General features: G+C 43.5%; 1 protein-coding gene across 2 annotated transcripts in view; it reads right to left on the bottom strand.

Moving 5' to 3' along the window:
* The window catches only part of btbd11b (BTB (POZ) domain containing 11b), an 87,617-nt gene extending 67,512 nt beyond the window's left edge, over positions 1-20,105 (bottom strand). The window contains exon 1 of one of the 2 annotated variants that reach the window (XM_074631756.1): positions 18,864-20,105. In XM_074631756.1, coding sequence (XP_074487857.1) covers positions 18,864-19,725 — 862 coding nt within the window. In that variant the 5' untranslated portion in view covers positions 19,726-20,105. The remainder of the gene's footprint in view (positions 1-18,863) is intronic. The other variant, XM_074631755.1, reaches the window with a different exon arrangement.
* Positions 20,106-20,397: the final 292 nt, after the last annotated feature.

Here is a 20,397-nt window from a genome sequence, read left to right as displayed (position 1 = left end):
CAAGGTGCGGGGAGCACAGTGCACACTACACTGCTGGTCATGTGTAAGGGGCAGTGTAGGAACAAGTACTCCGATCCTTCACTGAAATAAAAGTAACAATATAGGGGTGTAACGATTCATCTACTACATCGATGTATCGGTTTATATTCCTACGATCCAACTACATCGGCAAGTTGTAAGTTATAAAATCGATTTGAAACGCAAAAATCGATTGTATCGATACTAAGGATTTGCACCTTGTATTTAAGGATGACAAACGTTATATGAGAGTGTTTTTTAGCACTTGTATTAGGAAAGAAATGTTAAATGTCCGGTTCACTCTCCAGACATGCGCCAGGTCGCCAGCTCTGCCCTCTGCAGTGCGAGCAGGCATCCATGGCGTGCATGCAGACGAACGCCGCACTGGACTCCTCGCTCTCTCAACCGGTAGCGGCGTGGAGGGAGGCGGACACCGGTCTGCGTGAGCTGCTGGCGCTGCGGTGTAGAGGAGAGCTTCAGGTGCTATCAATCCACTTGACGAGGGCGACTTCACCCACAGGTGTTTTCCCCGTGCACTGTCGTTTTTCATTCAGAGAAAATTACTTTCCTTTCCCCTTCATATCAATGTGCACGCAGCATCAGCCCCACGTATCCAGCCGGAGAGCAGACGGTCCGCGAGGCAAATCATCACAGGAGTAAAGTAAAAAAACAAAACAGAAATTCAACTAATGTTAGTCTAAAATAGTTTTAAAATGTTTTCCCGTATGTTTTCATGTATGAAATGACCCCAAATGAACACTGTATGGACTACTTGATAACTATAAGCAGACTATTTAACAGCGTAGGAATGATTCTGTTCCAAGCATTTTGATCACTATAAGCGGTTGATCTCTGTATTATTGCTCTACCGTTTACAGTATATTGAAAATAAGGACAGAAGCAGCAGGTTAATCCACTGTTCATTTAACTTGAATAGAAGTTGGTTTATTATAGTTTTTGTTAAATATTGCACTGCCTTGTATCTTAAGAACTGAATCAGCGGGTCCTGCAGTTGCCCTTTTTATTATTTTCAAATAAAATGCGTTATTATTATCACGTTAACTTTGACAGCGCTATCAATTAGTAATAGCTGCCAAATCAATGTGGAGGAAAAGGATACAATAAAAAGTACAATATTTTCCAGTAGTATTTTGTGTAGTAGAAGTATAAAGTAGCATAAAATGGAAGTTTTCCAGTAAAGTACAAGTACCTCAACATTGTACTTAAATAGAATACTTGAGTAAATGTACTTTGCACCATATGCATGATTTTGCATCATTAACATGTGTTTGCAAAGCTAAAAATCTCATCTCTGTATCATTTATCACAGCGAGGAGCTAAGAAAAACCTCAGACTGATATTTCCAGCAGTCTTCTTTTGACTAACCCTCCTGTTTCCCACCCCCTCCACACACACACACACACCTCACCCATCAGTGGTTCAGTGTACTACTGCGTCTCCCGCCTCCCTTTCCGAGCTGCTGTCATCCATCTTTTCAGAATGCTGGACTCTACAGTCACTGTGGCAGCACTGCTTGTAGGTGCCGCTTAGCCTACTTGGTTCGAGCCACTGACGGGAAAGCAAATAGACCAAATTGGATGGATGCAGCGTCCCTCGCCAGCAGAGGCAACCCTAATAGTCCACTTCAGATCTCAACTCTCACATCTGTCACACACACACACACACTTACACAGAAACATGTGCAGTCTCTTGTTTTCAAGCTCTCAGTCCAATATTTTTTTTTCCCCCCTCGTTTTCATATCCTGCCTACATCTGCTTCTCTGCTCTCCCTACCTCTGTCTCTCTCTCTTTCAATAACTATGATGATGTGATTGCACACAGCACACCGCACATGCTCGAATACAAAATACGCTGCAGGTCTCTGTGGGAGTGCAGCAGAGGTTGAATTTATCATTTCATTCACATTGTAAGTTCTGCAGGTGTGCAAAAGGTTACAATAGCAGAAATCGGTTTTGCAATCACTCATCATCACCCACGAGACGATCAATAATTTATATCCTGGTTGAAGAATGAGCCTCAATTTGACATTTTCAGAGGTGAGATTGTGTGTCGTAGCGCTTCATTTCCCCGCTCTCTGGTGGTGTTTGGTACGGAAGGTTAATGATTATATTGGGACATTGGGAAAAGAGGAAATAACCAGTGGTGCAACTGGTGTATGAATCTCTTTCCACCCCAGGCATCCAGGTCGGATCTTTTTAATCAGAGTCAGATATTAACCACAGAGCATTTGGTCTTTTAGATCATACATTTCTTCCTCCAGCAGGGGGAGAGAGAATTTAGTAAAAAATGTTTTAATCTAGACTCAGGATCTTTCCCAGGAGAAAACCAGTGCCAAATCACCAAGACCAAGAAAGGTATTATTCTCTTTCTTGGGAGAAACTAAACAGCAGTGCCTCAATAAACAATATTCATGCATTTCATTCATGAGAATTCCTTGCTTCATGTATTTTTCAGTGGCTTTGGAGATTATCTGAAAGTGAACAGCCCTTCCTCTCAGCATCCTGTAACTCATCCTCCCAGTGCTCCTTCTGTCCTTTACACAACAGGCTTCCAGCCGTGAGTGAGACTTTGTAGATCAGAGCCGTGTGACCGAGCTGGTGCAACATCATGCCAAGTATAAAAGTGACAGACGCACCTGTCTCACCACCAGCAGTGTGTCATCCACTCGACTCCTCTCCACCCTGTGAGTCAGAGAGCTCTGAACATCTGTCTGTCCAAAGAGACAGTGACTGAATTAAAAAGAAAAGGCAGAGCATAATGACACGGCTGAGTCATTTATAGTGGCCTTTGATCACTATTGTACTATGGCAGATGTGTGGGTGTTTTCCCAGAAATTAGCTTTGGTTATTAAAGTGGAGAATTCACTGCAAACAAACATACCTTTTAATTTTCAATGCTTCTCACTAAAATGCACTGTGTGTATCCATTCTGCCTGAGAACATGCTGAATGTCTTTCTTAAGCCTTTCTTAATGTTTTGAAAGAGCTAAGCTAGCAGCATGGCTCTAGGGATGGCAATGTCTGTCAGTCGGTTCGGTCAATCACATTGGTCTATTAATTACTACTACTACTACTACTACTATTATTCCTGGTCCCCAAACAATGAATCCTACTGAATTTGGTGATTCCCTGCCTTTTCCTCTTGCGCCACCAACAGGTTGTCATTTGAGGTTCAGAGTGAAATATCTTGACAATTAAAGGGACTGTTTGTAAGAATCAGAAATGCTAGTTAACAGCGACACCTGTGGCCGTTAAGTCAACGAAAGTCAGCGTGGGGGTCGCGCTTGTGCTCGCTCTAAATAGACATGAACGAGCATCGCTAAAAACAGTGAGGCGACACACGTCGGCTAAAACCACAATATCACTATATTTCACCTGCTTGGCAGTAATGTTAGCTGACCAGACGGAGGTCTCTCCATGAATCACTGCTGATCCTAGTGTTGGCTTTTCCTGCTTCAGCCTCCCGACTGCGGCCGGAGGGAACAGGGGAGATACCGGCATCCGGTCGGAGACGAGAACGTTTCTCGCTGCGGAGGCCCGTCACTTCACAAGACACGTAAAACCTCTGTTGGTCTGGAGGAGCTGCAGCATTTATTTCTGCACCAACCTCCACTGTACATTTACTAGCGCGCAAACACGCAGAGACTCCGGCCCTGGAGACCACAGCTACGGTCTTCCGACCGCGTCTTCCGACAGCGTCTTCCGACAGCGTCTTCCGACCGCGGCCAACACTGTTTTGCAAGATGGGCTTCACTAGATAGAACTTTGCGGTTTTGATGCTTCTGCGTAGTTTGTGTTGGAGTCTGAGTCTGAACAGTGTAGCCACACGCAAGCGTGCATGGGACACCGATCCGGATTGATTTATACATGTAAGAAGTTACAAACAGTCCCTTTAAATGATGGATTGCCATGAAATTTGCGACAGATATTTAAAGCCCCTGGGAGTATTATTCTGTTGATTCTGTTATCGACATGCGTCAGCTTGCCAGCTTGGCCGGCTCTGCAGCACAAGCGTGCATGCAGACGAACGGCGCCCCTTTGCCAGGACTCCTTGCTCTTTGACCCGGTAGCAGCGTGGAGGGAGACGGGCACCGGTCTGCATGAGGTCTGCTGACGCTGCGGCGCAGGGGAGCCGGTCGGCGGAGTTTCATTTTTGGAGGCATTACGTGACCAGGCGCTATCAATCCACTTGACGACGACGGCGGCTTCACCCACAGGCGCCTTCTCCGTGCGCTTCCGTTTTTTTCATTCAGAGAAAATTCCTTTCCTTTCCCCGTTACATTATCAATGTGCACGCAGCATCAGCCTCACGTATCCAGCCGGAAAGCAGACAGTCCGCTAGGCAAATTATCCCGGGAAAAAGTAAAAAACAAAACAGACATTTTTCCATACGTTTTCATGTATAAAATGACCCCAAATGAACACCGTAAGCGGACTAATTGATTACTATAAGCAAATTATTGAACAGCGTTTGTATAGGAATGATTCTGTCCCAAGCTTTTTGACCAATATAGGCGGTTGATCACTGTATTATTGCTCTACCATTTATATGGGAAGTGAGAACATAAGCAGGTGCTTAAAACCACTGTTCATTCGACTTGAAGAGAAGTTGGCAGCATTTCATTTTTTGTTAAATATTATTGCTCTATCTTTTGCTTTGAAAATGAGAACAGAAGCAGCAGGTTAAACCCCTGTTCATTTAACTTGAATAGAAGTTGGCTTATTATATTTTTTGTTAAATATTGCACTGCCTTATCGTATCTTGAGAACTGAAACAGCAGGTCCTGAAGTTGCACTTTTTATAATTTTCAAAATAAAATGTGTATGTATTTGCCATTAATCGTTGTTTACTTGTTTATATCCATAATTAATTTATCCCCGATTCCCTTACAAGAAAGACTTTGAGGAATCCTGACCTGCACCGTCCGGTATCAGATATTTATTTCACAGTCACACTGATTGAATTTTTGGCAAAAAAAAGTTACCGTATTGATTTCAAGTCATTGAATCGCATCGTATCGCTCTAAATGAGCCAAATATCGTCCTTGAATTGTATCGGAACCATGGAAATTGATACGTATGGTATCGCTGTAAAAACGGATCGTTACACCCCTAAATAAGATAGATTGATTTCAAACAACTCAATCCTCCACACCCACACATCATATTGAATAATTCATAAGAATGAGGTAGCCTATACAGATAAACCTGAACTGCAACTGTGGTGCCACTTGTCACAAATTCCACAGGGTTTTGAAAAGGGTCTTTAACTTTTACCATTCTTTCTACTTATAACCTCTCTCTAAATTCCGTTGTCAGAAATATTTTGGAAAGATCTGCTTCATCTGTAATCATTACATATGTGTGTCATTAGTTACTGAACTCCCTATAAAGACTTTAATCCTAATATTGAAAATGGGACAAAGTGAGTTTAGCAGAGCATATGTGCCAAATAAAGATAATTTCCCCATAGCATAGTAAGAGGAGTGATGAATACCATATGCGTTACTCTAAATTACATTACTGCAAGGAAATATTTATCTTCTAGGTTTAAGGTACCATACCCTGCTATGGCTGCCATAACAAAATATACAGTGAAATGTTTTTCAGGGCACATGTTACGGTTGCTGCTTGCATTGGTCTTTTCACAGTGTGGTTGTTATTCTGCCAGTCTCTGGTCCACTTTAAGAATGAAATGGGAGTAAAGCAGGAACCAACATATGTTAGTAATAAAAAATGTCATGGACAAAATAGACATATACCTTCTCCTGTGGTAATCTGTGCCACATGCCGCTGGTTCAGCTGGGGGTTGAGCAAACTCACTCAGTTGGATTGAAGGGGTTGAGAAAACGTTCAGCTACAGAGTTTGAGTAAACGCTGTTTGGCACTGGATATGTGGATCTAATGTAAACACTTTGATTGATACTCGAGCAAAGTCTTGTTGTCTGGTACATTTCTCATCGACTTTCTCTCACATCGCCCACACACCGCCCCGCCCCATTCGCAGTACAAACTACAGTTACAGATTGTAGTTCGATCTGGAGGAGATCTGTCATGGTACTGACACACGTGTCTGTCTGCGGAGCGAGCTTGGCCGAGGCTCCCCGGCGGGGCCTTCCATGTCTGGATTGACAGAACTATTAGAGCGCTGCCAGACATGTAGGACGGGACAAGGTTACCTCAAGTCGGCACTTACTCTCCATCAAGGCTGTGGCAGAATGTGGGCTCATTTTATCTGCGCTGAATAAAAAAGCTGGGTTGACACAGCTAGGAAGGAAAACGAAGAAGCAAGACAGAGTGAGAAAGAGCAGCAGAAATGAGTCAGAAGGGCAAAGACAGGCAGGGAGTGAGGAGAGACAAATAGTCTTATTAAAATCGTCTGGCTTAATTCTTCAGGTCACGAGCTCTGATTGAGGCACAGTGGAAAATAGAAAAACGGAATGGCCCATTCACTTTTCTCCAACATGCATACAGTATATACGCAATAACACACACGTAGTCCGAAGGTCAGTGCTCGGAGCTCTCGTGGGAGGTAATGGGATACCGGTCCGTTGGAACAGAATCAGTAATGCATCAGCAGGTTTAATGCCTCCTAGAATGCTACTAAGCCTCAGTACGTGCACTTCCTTCATGTCGTTTCATTATTCACAAGCAAACCGACAAACCGAGCCAAAACTACTTCAAAGACAATTACAATGACAAGTCCAACCTAAAACACAAGCAAATCTTTCTGACTGAATATACTGTCAATTTTTGCATTTGTTGTCTCAAAAATAAGTCTTTGTAGAAGATAATATTTATGTTATTATGTATATATTATGTTGTTATTTCAAAACTAAATGAAGAAATCCATTGTCAAGGACGTTGCTAGCATTAAGGACCCTGAAGTGATGTCTTCAGTATTTGATAGCCTGATTCCTGTATTTTTAGACCCAATATATTTAAAGGTTTATGAATGTAACGTAACACTGTAATGGTCCTCAAACCTAAATTCTATGCATTGATTAGTTTGATGTTAGAGGATAGATCAATTACTCCTGTCCATCCTAACTCATTTATCACTATGTTAGCATTGGAAAAACACTATTGCCTATTATGGACTTGAACAGGACTCGATTTGCTCTGCACTCGCTCTTGACTCGGTCTCGACTGGCCATGGTCTTGGACTTGACTCGGACTCAACTGGCCATGGTCTTGGACTCGACTCGGACTCAACTGGCCATGGTCTTGGACTTGACTCGGACTCAACTGGCCATGGTCTTGGACTTGACTTGGACTCGATTAAGTTGGACTTGACTACAGCCCTGGAAAAGGGGTGCAACTCTTGAGTCTCAGCTAGAAAAACTTGGGGTAACTGTCATTATCACCTTCACTACTGATCCCTCCACCCAGAAATGAATATAACTAGTTCAGGCACATCCAGGGGGTTGCTGAAAGGCATTCTGGGAAATGTGGTAAAACCATTACTGATTTGCATATACTCTAGATGAAGCATACTGAGAGAAAGTGGGTACATTCAGGTTGATGTAATGTCTAGCAGTAAAAGATTCAGTAATGACTCAACAGACGACAGCAGCGATCAGCACAAACCAGTGTATATATCCAAGGATAATTGCTGTATGTCCTCCAGTGAAAGTATACGTTTTATTCCATGGGAACGCTGGCATGTCAGAAGCAGAGTGTGTATATTTCTGTCACATGAACTATCTGCTCAGTGTTTATACAGCTGATGGCTCTGTATTCGTCAGTGCAGAGGAAACATGCATAAAGTGGTCCGTGAATGACTGAAATAATAGAAGCCCAGCTCCCCACGATCACCTCCGAAATCCCAGACATGTTCACAGCCCCACGGCTTACTGTACTATAGCCGTGGATTAGCTTGACTGCAGGAGAGTTGAACATTGGCAGCTCAGAGGGTATATACTGTACAGCAGAGCGGCTTTTCTTCACCTTGACTAATCTTCTGTCAAAGATTTAGGAAAGCCAAGAACTCGGGGACAACATATGAGGATCTTTAAAAGGAATAGTTTTGTCATCTTGGGAAATACGCGTATTCTCTTTTTTGTCGAGAGTAAGATGAGAAGATCAATTCCACTCTCATATAAGGAGAGGGGCATCAATCTTCTCATCTAACTCTTTCCCACTGAATCCACTTCTTATTTTCAGTTCTGACAGTGATCCACATTGTGTGAGATGATGAAGCAGAAGCGAGTTAAACTAAAATTAAAAGACGAAGCTCTTCAATAAGTCTCTATCCATCTCAAACAACTCATCTAAGCTGTTCTCAAATATGTCTCAATTGGTGCTCTGGGCAGATAAGAGCTTGTCTCCACACTGATTCACTGACTGACTGACTTTGGCTCTGTGTGGTGCTGGACTGCTAGTTAATTTGGGGAAATGATGTCCGGCTATGACAGTACTATCAGATGACGATCACACACACACACCCAGAGGAGGCCAACTGTCACTGCAGATGGTTTTATCAGAAGGAATTAACTTATCAGCGATGTAGCTGCTGGCAGGTCCTCTTACTGTCATCTTTGTGTTACTGTGATTAAACAACAACAGGTAAGATTATGTAGTCATAACTGGATTAGCATTGTGCTGCTTGTGAATGGTCCAGGCCCCGGCATGAGACGGTACAGTGCATATGCTGGAAACCTGTTCGCATTTATCCGATGTAACTTGAATGGATTTTAAATGTCTCTTATACAGAAGATGTGATTAACAATTTCAAATGTCTCTTATACACAATGTTTAACCTTATAGATTAAATTGTGATCAATTTTGAGTGTCTTCTTACTTTTGGACTAGTCGACTAGTACAAATTTAAACTTCCATTTAAACGTCAGGGAAATTAGTCGTTAGGAGCATCCCTAGTGTTATGTAAATACCACACGTCCTGACATGCAGCTTCCTCTATCAGACATATCAGTTTTTCTGATGGTGACAAGACAATTTCTTTGAATTTTGCACAGCTCACATCAAAGAGGGAAGACAAGTTAAAAGCTTGTTTACCCGTATCTTCTTCATAATTTCCTGCCAGGCTGGCTGTTATTTAAACGGGATAATTTCCCTCTACACAACAATAGGAATTCAGAACTACGAAAGAACAGTACAGTAGATACTGATGCTTCACCTAACTAATCCACTTGCTGGTACTTGTTTGCCCAGAGTCTTCTTCCTGCTATAATAAGAAGGAGGCATTGCTTGTCTGGGTCTCATCTGTCACCCACAGCTTCTCTTATGGATTTTCCTGTTTTGATCCTTGCCATCTGTGCCTCCTTCTCTCCCTCTGCTTTTCTTCCAAAGTCGACATCATGAACAATTCATTCTTAGCCACGGCTTCATTGGATTTGGCTCCCCAGTGCAGAGTAATTATTAAATCATTTTGGTCTAGCATTGGTAAGAGCTAATACAGAATTTGCTACCTGTGCACTGGAAAAACTCAGTCATCCCAAAATATTTAGTCCAGACGGAAACAAACATCTCCCAAAGACAGAAATAAAGCAACTGAAGCTCCCTCGATAATGTCAACCCGGTATAAAAACACTTTTTCACATATTTTTTCATTAAATATGAATCTAAAGCGTTATTTTAAAGCACACTTTCAGTTTGTCAGGGCTATAACGAAGTAAATCTCATTCCTGTGTAAAAGGTCAAGCATGAAAATTAGAAAAGTCTACAAAATGAGTCTTTGCTGCAGCGACTGCTGCAGCAGTTTCTAAAATGACATCACATAATGGTGCTGTGGTATTTAACCTTGAAGAGGTACCCACAAAAAGTGATTACATTGGCACAGATTGCAATGTTCTGTTAAAAAAACATGGCACAATTTCACCCACTCTGCATTCAATAACCACTAAAAGGATCCTGAACGGTAGGATACTAACTCTTTTTTGTGTGTGTGTGTGTGTGTCTGTTTATTGTGTACAACGGCTGCAGTCACATTCAAACAGCGGCTGATTTATACTGAACTTGGTCCACCAGCTGCATGTATCAACACACACAGCAATGAGTGACATTGTGCAACTGAAACTTTCAATTCATCCTCAGTTGTGCATGAGAAAAAAAAAAGGATGTTAACAGAAGAAGGAGAAAAAAAAAGACACTCGATCTATCGCAGACGCTGCCAGCTGGGCGCAGAATTAACTGTATTCTATCGCCTGTCTCCTCTTAATCAACTGAAGTAAGCTTGGCTGGAGCTCTCCCTCGCTGTACCAGACTCCATGTCACATCAGCATTCCTCACTTCCTTCCAAAACTCTTTTCAATTACTACCAGATCTGCTCCTGGGCCCTGTGTGACTGTGTGTCCCTCTCTGTGTGTGTATGAATCTGTCTGTGTATGTTGCTGCCTTGTATGCCTGAGAGAGTATGCTGCTGTGTAAGGGTTTCCCTATACCTCGCTCCCAGACATAATGGGGACTGGTCTCCACCGGTACAGAGTGGTACCGCTGCAGACCGCAGTCATTCCTGTCTGCCTGCCTTCCCCACAGCAGCATGTGTGCACCAGGCACCGACCTCGCACTGCAACGCCGACTATTGGATACGGAACAAAAGACCTGTGAATGGAATGAGACCTGCACTCCCTCACCCCCGTGAAGCGCTGAACTAAAACAGCACAAAGCTTACCAGTAGAACAGTTAAGTGTCATGTTCTTAGCATACATCATACCCTCAACAAGTGCCTCAGTCGTTCTGGTTTTCACACATTGTTTGTGTCTGGGAAACTTACAAAAGTGAGTGTGCTAAGGATAGGGTCATATTCTGCTGTTAGAACATGCGGCTTTAAAAGGAAAATCCCACCTCATTTACACACTTCACACTATAAATGGTCCAATGGTTTCCAAAGGATGTGCTACAGTGCTGTAAATTACTATGTTTGCGTATACCCACTATCCCCAAATTTGCGTGTTCAGTTGTGGATTTTCCACATTAGAGTGTCTTTTGACAAGACTCAGAGAGGTGTGTTCTTTGTGCTGGAAGGATTGTTTTCTTTTCAGGCAAGAAAGTGAGGTGAGAACAATGCCACAGAGCAGCATGCCCGGTTGTTCAAATTACCTCAAATTACCCCTCAAGAGGGTCATATTTCAGATGCTACTGGCAACAGCTCCACAAAGATGCAAGTTGTGGCTGCATTGAATTTCTAATGTGGCTGCCATTGGTAGAGAAGTATCTCTGACAGCTCTGTGACGAATTGCCCTCTGAATGATTGTTGAATGTCAATACAAAATGGTAAGTCGACAAAGAAACCCTTGCCTCTGTCACTGGGTGTTTAGATAAGGGACAGGTGCAAGCATACTGTCAAAAAATATCAAATATGTTGTACCACATCAGTTATAGCTTTTGCCAGCTTACTAGACAATATTCTATAATACAGTAGAAGTGCAGTACATTTTAAATTAGGTAAATACAAAATGTATATTGTAAAAATCATGTTTTTGCATGTGTTTTTTTTTTTTTAACCTGGGTTAATTCATTTATTTGGCAGCTAAAGGGCAGTGGATCCATCTTAGCATATGAATTATTGAGTTATGGAGGTCACACTGACCTTGATCTTTGACTACCAAAATCGAATCAGTTCATCCTTAAATACAACCGGACATTTGTGCCAAATGTGAAGAAATCCGCTCAATGCCTTCCTGAGATATCACATTCACGAGAATGGGTCGGTCGGACGGACCGATGGACGGACGGACGGACAGACAACCCTAAAAATATAATGCCTCCGGCCATGGCTGTCACCGGCGCGGAGGCATAAAAGCCACCACCATTAAACAAAATGAGCCAGGAATCTCAAGGTGCATTACCTACACTTATTTTAAATGACTGTAGGGGGGGAAAATCTCCTTAAATATTTCAACCAAACCAGCTCTGCCCAGACTTGAAAGTCATCTCACACCTAAAGCGTGATTAGAAAATTGTCCTCAGGGTGGTACATATCCTTGAACACTGGCTATCATGTTCCACCAGACATTTTCTGTGACATGAACACGTCGTTAAGGAAATCAAAGAGTCACTGTGTTCCTGGGTCTAGTGGGAGTCATAAGAAATATCCCACCATATAGTGCAGTTTCCTGTTCTGACAGGATACCACAGCCGAAGAAGGGAAACCCAACACCCACCTGCAAATAACACTGACTCAGACATGGTGAGAGGAGCCCCTGACACATTGCTGCATGTGTATGTGTGCGAGTATGTGTGTGTTGGGCTTTGTGAGGACTGCCATATGCTAGATGTGCATGAGATGTGAGGAGCAGTAGGTTTATAACGGACATTATATAGCATAGGGTAACTATGGATACTATGTTAAGGCCTGATATATCACTTCATGAAACAACCAAGAACAAGTTTTTTACCTCTTGTTCGTATAAATTGATGAATTACCAGAAAATACATCCGTGCATGTTAACATAACATAGTATATGCAGTACTTACAGTACCTAAAACTACTACTATTGGTGCTGAACTGCTTTTCTATTGTTGATCACTCTTGAGGGTTTAAAGAAATAGTTTGTGACATTTTGGGAAGTACACTTTTTTGCGTTCTTGCTGACAGCTAGATGAGAAGATTGATACCACACTCATGTCTGTACGGTAAATATATGGCTGCAGCCAGCAGCCCGTTAGCTTAGCTTAGCATTAGCGGACCATTTCTTGGCCAGAAGCAGTAACTTCCGGAAATCTTGTCGTCACCGTGCGGTTGCCAGGCAGCAAGCGGAGACCTGGGTAAGTTACTGCTCCTGGCCAAGAAATGATCAGGTTGTGCCAGAAATCAGTACTCTGATTCTACAAGAAATTATCAGGCACATCACCCTCTGTAACACCACAAAGTGTTGTTTTTATACTTTGTTCTGTGAGTAGGTGGATTTTGTTACTTTTGGACAGAGCCAGGCTAGTTGTTTCCCCCTGTTTCCTAAGTTAAGCTAACTGGCTGCTGGTTGTGGCTTTATAATTAATGTACAGATATGAAAGTGGTATCGATCTCTCATTTAACCCGTGGCAAGAAAGCCTTATCCATTGTCAAATTATTGCTTTAACCTTCTGTAGAAGAGAGAAAGCCCCAAAATCATTCAGCTCATTACTAAGGTACGTGATGGAAGCTGAAAAGTTCATAAAGGAATACACCTAACAAAGTAACTACATTATTGGCTTTGTGACAGCGCAAAAAAGGAAATCAGCTTTGGTAGAAGAGAAGAGATGCAATAAAGATTCATAATGGCCTCCTGACAAAGCTGGGTCACCAGCATTAGCATAATATGGAAAAATCACCTCAATTGCTCCCACTTGGCAGAAAGAGACTGGGAGAATGGATGGAGCGATATGGAGGTTCAATTTGGCAAGCAGTGGCTCGGTTAAGGTCAACCCACCCTCGGATTGACTGGCTGTTTGGTTTTACTGGGAAGACAACGAATGATGTCTCTGTGCCTCGGCCTTATCTGTCACTGCAGATAGAGGGTATCTTGAGATTTAGAGGTCCTGCAGTGTCACAATAAGAAATGTGATGGAAATCTCCCACTATAGGGGACTTCCTATATTAACTCAACCAGTCATCCTCTGATGCTCCAACAGACGCACATGTCCACCATCTGTCAGACTTAAACCTGCAATAACTGACTTTTTGGCCTCTCCGGACTGCAGCAAAAACAATCTGTGGACACAATAACATTTAACCCTTTAAGTTGATATGGCAAACTTAAGTGGGGAGTGGGGACAGTGTTGGTGGGGGAAATATATCAGACAGCACACATACACTGATCAGCCATAACATTATGACCACTGACAGGTGAATTGAATAACATTGATTATCTCCTTACAATGGAGCAGCAAGGGAAAAGTTTGTCCTTGAGGTTGCAGAAAAAATGGGCAAGCGTAAGGATGTGAGCGACTTTGACAAGGGACATATTGTGATGGCTAGACGACTGGGTTAGAGCATCTCCAAAACTGCAGCTCTTGTGGGATGTTCCCACACTGCAGTGGTTAGGACCTACGTTAAGTGGTCCAAGGAAGGAAAGCCGGTGAAACGGCGACAGGGTCATGGCCAAGGCTTATTGATGCACGTGGGGAGCGAAGGCTGGCCCGTGTTGTCCGATCTAATAGAAGAGCTACTGTAGCTCAAATTGCTGCAAAAGTTAATGTTGGTTCCGATAGAAAGGTGTCAGAACACACAGTGCATCGCAGTTTGTTATGTACGGGGTTGCGTAGCCTTATACCGGTCAGGGTGCCCATGCTGACCTGTGTCCACCGCCAAAAGCGCCTACAATGGGCATATGAGCATCAGAACAGGACCACGGAGCAATGGAAGAAGGTGGCCTGGTCTGATGAATCACGTTTTCTTTTACATCATGTGGATGGCAATGAGTTCGAGGTGTTGACTCGGCCTCCAAATTCTCCAGATCTCAATCTGATCGAGCATCTGTGGGATGTGCTGGACAAACAATGGACCGATCCACGGAGGCCCCACCTCGCAACTTACAGGACTTAAAGGATCTGCTGCGGACGGCTTGGTGCCAGATATCACAGCATAGCTTCAGAGGTCTAGTGGAATCCATGCCTTGACGGGTCAGGGCTGTTTTGGCGGCAAAAGGGGGACCTACTCAATATTAGGCAGGTGGTCATAATGTTATGGCTGATCGGTGTATCTGTAGCCATAACCTGATGCGCAAGATGATTTGTTACACAGAACTTCTGTGTTCTTTGCCCTTCTTTCAATGACAAAATATTTTCCAGTCCTGATATAATAATGCTATTGCAGCATCTACACTAACCTCTTTAGGAGCTGCCGTTGATATTTTGAACGAACAGTCGCCTCTCTGTGACGCGCTCCTCTCAGGACACTGACTGGTCCTTCCACTGACATTATTTGAAGCCTGACAAGATGGATTTACGTATGATATGTGATCCCACGGTTCTCACGTGATCTCGTGATATGGCGAGAATCCAGCTGCCGTGCATGGTAAATCCAGCCCACCCACTCAATTCCAATTGTGTTACAGGATTATCATTGCATACCCCTTTAATGTTACATCTGATAATCCCTTAGCATGGGAAGTGAATAGGTGAGGGTTACTAAAATATGTAGAAACAAGCTGTGAACACAACTCGGACATATTACCTTTTAAGTTGATATGGCTAAGGCATTAGCATAAAGTTGCCTACACATCCAGCAGATACGGAGCAATATAAGCATTCATCTTGGAGTGTTTCTGGTCACCTGACGAATTAAGTTCAATATTCTCCATCCATTCAGCTCTGTTTTGGTCTTCACAAACCCCTTAAAGGGCCAGTGCGTAGGATTTAGTTGCACCTTGTGTTGTGGTTGCAGATTGCAACCGACTGAGTACCCCTCCGCTCACTCTTCCCTTTCCAAGACTGCGGTAACGTGAACCGCCGACAAGTGCAAACCATAGTTACCGCCATTCGCCTCGCTCAGAGGCCATCCTTACCATAATAACATTACTTTAGGAGCAACGGAAGTCAGACGGCGACGATCAAAACCACTGTTTTGCACAGTTTCACAAGCATGTCGGAGAACTACGGTGGCCTTCAAGTAACGTAAAAACCCGAAAGGCTCTCTCTAGAGCCAGTGTGCAGTATGTCTGTTCTGGGCTACTGTAGAAACATGGCGGACTCTGTGGAAGAGGACCCTCTCGCTATGTAGATATGAAGGACTCATTCTAAGCTAACGAAAACACAACGATTCTTAGTTTCAGGTGATTATATTGAAAACATAATGGTGAATATTATATTCCATTTCTGCCAATAGATCCCCCAAAATCCTACACACTGGACCTTTAAGGGAAATTTCTGTCTGTTTAGCTGCTAAATAATGTCTTCACCAGCTAGTCACTAAGTGTTTGACGTTGGGCAGGTAGGGTATAGTATATAGTAGTATAGTATATAGTCAGAGAGCAGTGAGAGTGAACCAAAGTAATAAAGTTGTGTGCCAGAAAACCTAAACAATGAGTAAAATGGCTCTATAGAACTCTCTTCACATTACATCATAGTCATTTTGTATCTTTACGATAAAGATATCGATTTTAGCTGATTTCAAGTTCATTTCATTGCTAGTAATTACTACATTGTGAACTACGCAATACTGAACAACACCATGGGCTTCATGCTCTCTAGCACTTTTCTATAGCCTTGGGCATTACATCAATATTCCACATGCTCCAGAATTTTTTTTTTTGCATCTCATCCTATTCACCGGTCCAATGCACCACTGAACACTCACCACACCTCTTCTACGGCTGGAGCCTTGCTGCATGCCAAGTGGCCTGAGTGTGCACTGAGTGACAGAATATTGACATTCAATAATGTACAGTATGTGCTGCCTATACTGTAAACTCTGGCGTTATATTGCAGTCTCTTTGAACTGGACTGGCATTTCTGCACTATGTGTCAAGGTTTACACATTAATATGATGATACTATGTTGCCACCACTACAGATGAAAGCAAATTTATGTGAGTCTGATTCAGACTGTGCAGCTGAAGTCTTACAATTTTGAAAGAGGAAACAAGCTGACATGTATGTTTAAAGCTGCAGTGGGTAGAAATGGAGCAAATTTTATTAAAAAAAAGTTATTTTTATAAAACGGTCACTATATGCCTCCATGTCCTCTGGTGTCCTCCGCTGCTCCTAATAGCATCTGCAAGATTTCACAGACTGGAGGAAAACAACCAATCAGAGCTGAGCTGGAGCCTTGCCATCTCTGAGCAGCTGTCAATCACTCACAAACTCCGACCAAACGGTCAAACTAGGCAGCGCTGATCAAATATGAATCAATATTCTGTTACTGTAATGCCTATTTCTCACATAAAATGTTTTCAGAAACATCTTGTAGTGTACTGTTTAGCTGTAAAATGAGAAAGTTTGTGACCCAGCAGCCACGTTGAGATCTGTTGAAGAAATACCAAGCACCGCCCACCATTCAGAGCACAGCCAATAGAAACGCCCTGCCTGAAATGACCTAAGATTGGCCAAAGTCTCCCGTCACAGACTAAATTTTTTTAAAGCCTGAAAACAGAGCCACGAGGAGGTGCAGAAGTCTAGCTCTCAGAACACTTGAATTGCAATATGCTGGAAGGTGATCATGGAATTTTTGCCCAATGATGCCAAAAAATTGTTGTCTACTGAAGCTTTAACAGAAATGTTTCACTGTACCTTTAAAACAAAGAGAAACAGTGAAATAAAATGCTCTCCTCACGATGCCAGGCTTCTGTTTGGTGATTCATCAATACGGTCACAGAGTCTCTCTAAGTTTCTCTCTCTGTGTGCCTGTCTGTCTCTCTTTCTCTCCCTCACTCTATAACTCAGTTTTATTCACATCACTCTGCATAATGCATGATAGCACATAGGTCCCCAAAGGCCTTTCATTACGTAAACCTGTTGCAAGAGGAGCCAGAGCAGCACTTTTACAACATCCATCAAAAACAGGGGCAAGCCATGTGTTAGAGTGGTTTGTGATGTATTGCTGTTTGAGCGGCAGTGAAGTCTGAATACAATTACACTTACTTTCAAAGCACACGCCAATAAGTATTTCTAAACACTTGCGAGGCTGATGTGAAACAAGGTATTGTGTAAACCGGAATCAGCAGGAATGAATGACCTCCTTGCTCTCTGGGTGAAAAGAATAAAAACTCACCTCTGCAGGGCATTATTGTAGGAAAAACTAACAGGGAGAGCCCCTTTCACTGAAAAGCTCTCACAGTGAGGCATTAAGCCCCGGGGATATCGGGCCCTGCTTCGTCATTTTTGTGCAACAAAACAGCCACATACAGTACAAGAAGGATATCAGAGAATAACGTCTGCAATGTTACACAGCACAGAAGACAGAAGAGGCCTTAAGAGGACCGCTCACTCCATCCCACCCTGATCTACTCAGTCAGTAAGCACCTGCCTGCAGCTTCTGCAGAATAGGAAGCACTATTTCAGCTGCGGAAATGCTCTTTCACTGATGTCTTTGAGTAAAAGTTCACAGTTCCTCAACAAGACAGAGATTGAGAGATTGTGGCATATAACCTTTTCATATCAGATCTGGCAGCAAGTGAATCTGACCGATATCTTTCTATAAATCCTGGTGTGATGCAGGTGACACTTGTTTGGATCAGTGTCACCTGTATACCTTCTTATATTTATATATGGATATTTTGGATGAAGACGCCTTTTTGATGTAAATATCTAAAGTGAGATGAGAGGGGGAAACTCTACAAGTGACAAATGACGCACTCACTCCATCCCACCCTGATCTACTCAGTCAGTCAGCACCTGCCTGCAGCTTCTGCGGAATAGGAAGCACTATTTCAGCTGCAGAAATGCTCTTTCACAGATGTCTTTGAGTGAAAGTTCACAGTTCCTCAACAAGACAGAGATTGAGAGATTGTGGCATAACCTTTTCATACCAGAGATCTGGCTTGATCTTAATTGAGAAAAGCACAAATGTCATATTAAATCACTCTATTTCTTCATTCACGACATCTCTTACTAAAAGGCAGGAAAAGGGTATTCAATAGGCTTTATATACCTACACAAATATACTATGAACTGTGCTTATCTTTGACCTGTTCAAATCTGAACAATATCTTTGTATAAATCCTGGTGTGGTGCAGCAGGTGAGACTTGTTTGGATCAGTGTCACCTTCTTATATTAATATATGGATGTTTGGATGAAGATGCCTTTTTGATGGAAATACTGTGAGATGAGAGGGGGAACTCTACAAGTGACAAATTACGCACGGGGATTTGAAATCAGTGTGTGGCAATAAGGAAGAAACGTGGAGAAGGACCCTGTTGCATGGACTTCCAGTATATCCACAACTCACCGCTTGCATTCTTCCCACAGATCAGGTGCTGCCAGAGCTGCAGAGAGCCCCAGATCTCCGCGTCCGTGTTGACGGCCTGCTCCAGGGTCTCCACGGTGAACTTGGGGATCCCGTTATCCCTCTCCAGCAGCGCGCTGCGCAGCACCCGCGCGTACACCTCGCGGAACAGGCTCTCCATGCACGCGGCCAGGTAGATCGCCGCATGCTCGTGGATCCTTACCGCCACCCTGCCGTCCACCATCCACCTGAAGAACTTGCCCACGTTGAAGAGGAGTCCGCAGCGCGCCGACTTGCCGCGGCTGAACTTGTCCTCCTCCGTGCACATGTTGTACAGCGACAAGGCACCCAGGGCCGCTTTCATGCAGCTCATGGAGACGCTCCACGACAGGACGAGCTTTATGGCACTTTGGATCTCGTATTTGGTGCATTTGGCGTAGCGCAAACTCAGGCGCTGCGACTCTTTGGCCACCCTCACCAGGACCCGGCTGAGCAGCACGGAGAGCCGGTGCAGGACGTCCTGCGGTGGGCTCGGTAGAGTCATCTCCTCGTCCTTACTCAGCGCGCTCAACACTTCCCCGAGGCTCCACGGCACATCCTCTAGCTCGGGTAGTTTAGCGCACTGCCCGGCAGTGCTCTCCAGGATCTCGGCGTCTCCTTCTTCGACCAGGACCGTGTTGACAGTGTCCAGGCTGTTGTGTCGACTGTGCATCGAGTCGGTTAAATGCCAGTGAGTCCCCCCATGCGCCTCCGAGCAGCACAGCGACGCACTGGAAGACCTGAAGGAGTCGGCGGCTCCACCATAACCCGAGTCGAGCGTCAAATCCTCCAGGGTCCGCGCTGCTGACTTGCTACTCCGTGCCATAACTGCACTTCATACTGTAAAAAGAGAGGGGCTTGGGGGGAAAGTGGAGGGAAAATGTTGTCTTGCGTCTTGCTGACTGATGTTATTATTTTTTCTTATAGGAAAAGTCCATCCAAGGCTGCTGTGTAAAGTTAAGGAGTAGTATCTCTCCACAGTGCATCCACAGTCACACACACACACACACACACACTCAGCAGCGCAGTGCCTGACAGATGGAGGCGGGGTCGTGGAGACCCGGCTGTCAGCCAATGGACTCTCGGGATGAAGCAGCAAAGAGTTTTAATTGGATCGCTTTAGAGGATCAATAAAAAGTCATTGATGCAGCCCATGATAAGGCCTATTGATAAAAAACAGTGAACACAATGCTTGTGCTTATTGTCCATATAACTTACTTTTGGGAAGTTTCTCAAAACTTTGGAATAGCATAAATGCGAAAAAACCCTGTCATGTAAAAGTACAATGTATAGTCAAATTACAATAAATAATAAATCACATAAAATACAGTTGAAGTAGCTGCTTTTATATAATATCTCAATGTTTAGGGTGGCAAGTCCTCCAGAGGATCATGCGTTTCAGATATTTTCTGAGGGGCCCATGTCTGATCGTAACATGACTCAAGAGCATTAATAATAGATTGCATGCATAATGTAGCCTTCTCTGTTCCCCTGGAGG

This window comes from Sebastes fasciatus, chromosome 4 (assembly GCF_043250625.1).
Source record: "Sebastes fasciatus isolate fSebFas1 chromosome 4, fSebFas1.pri, whole genome shotgun sequence".
Lineage (NCBI taxonomy): Eukaryota > Metazoa > Chordata > Actinopteri > Perciformes > Sebastidae > Sebastes > Sebastes fasciatus.
This window is presented reverse-complemented; position numbering and strand designations above follow the sequence as displayed.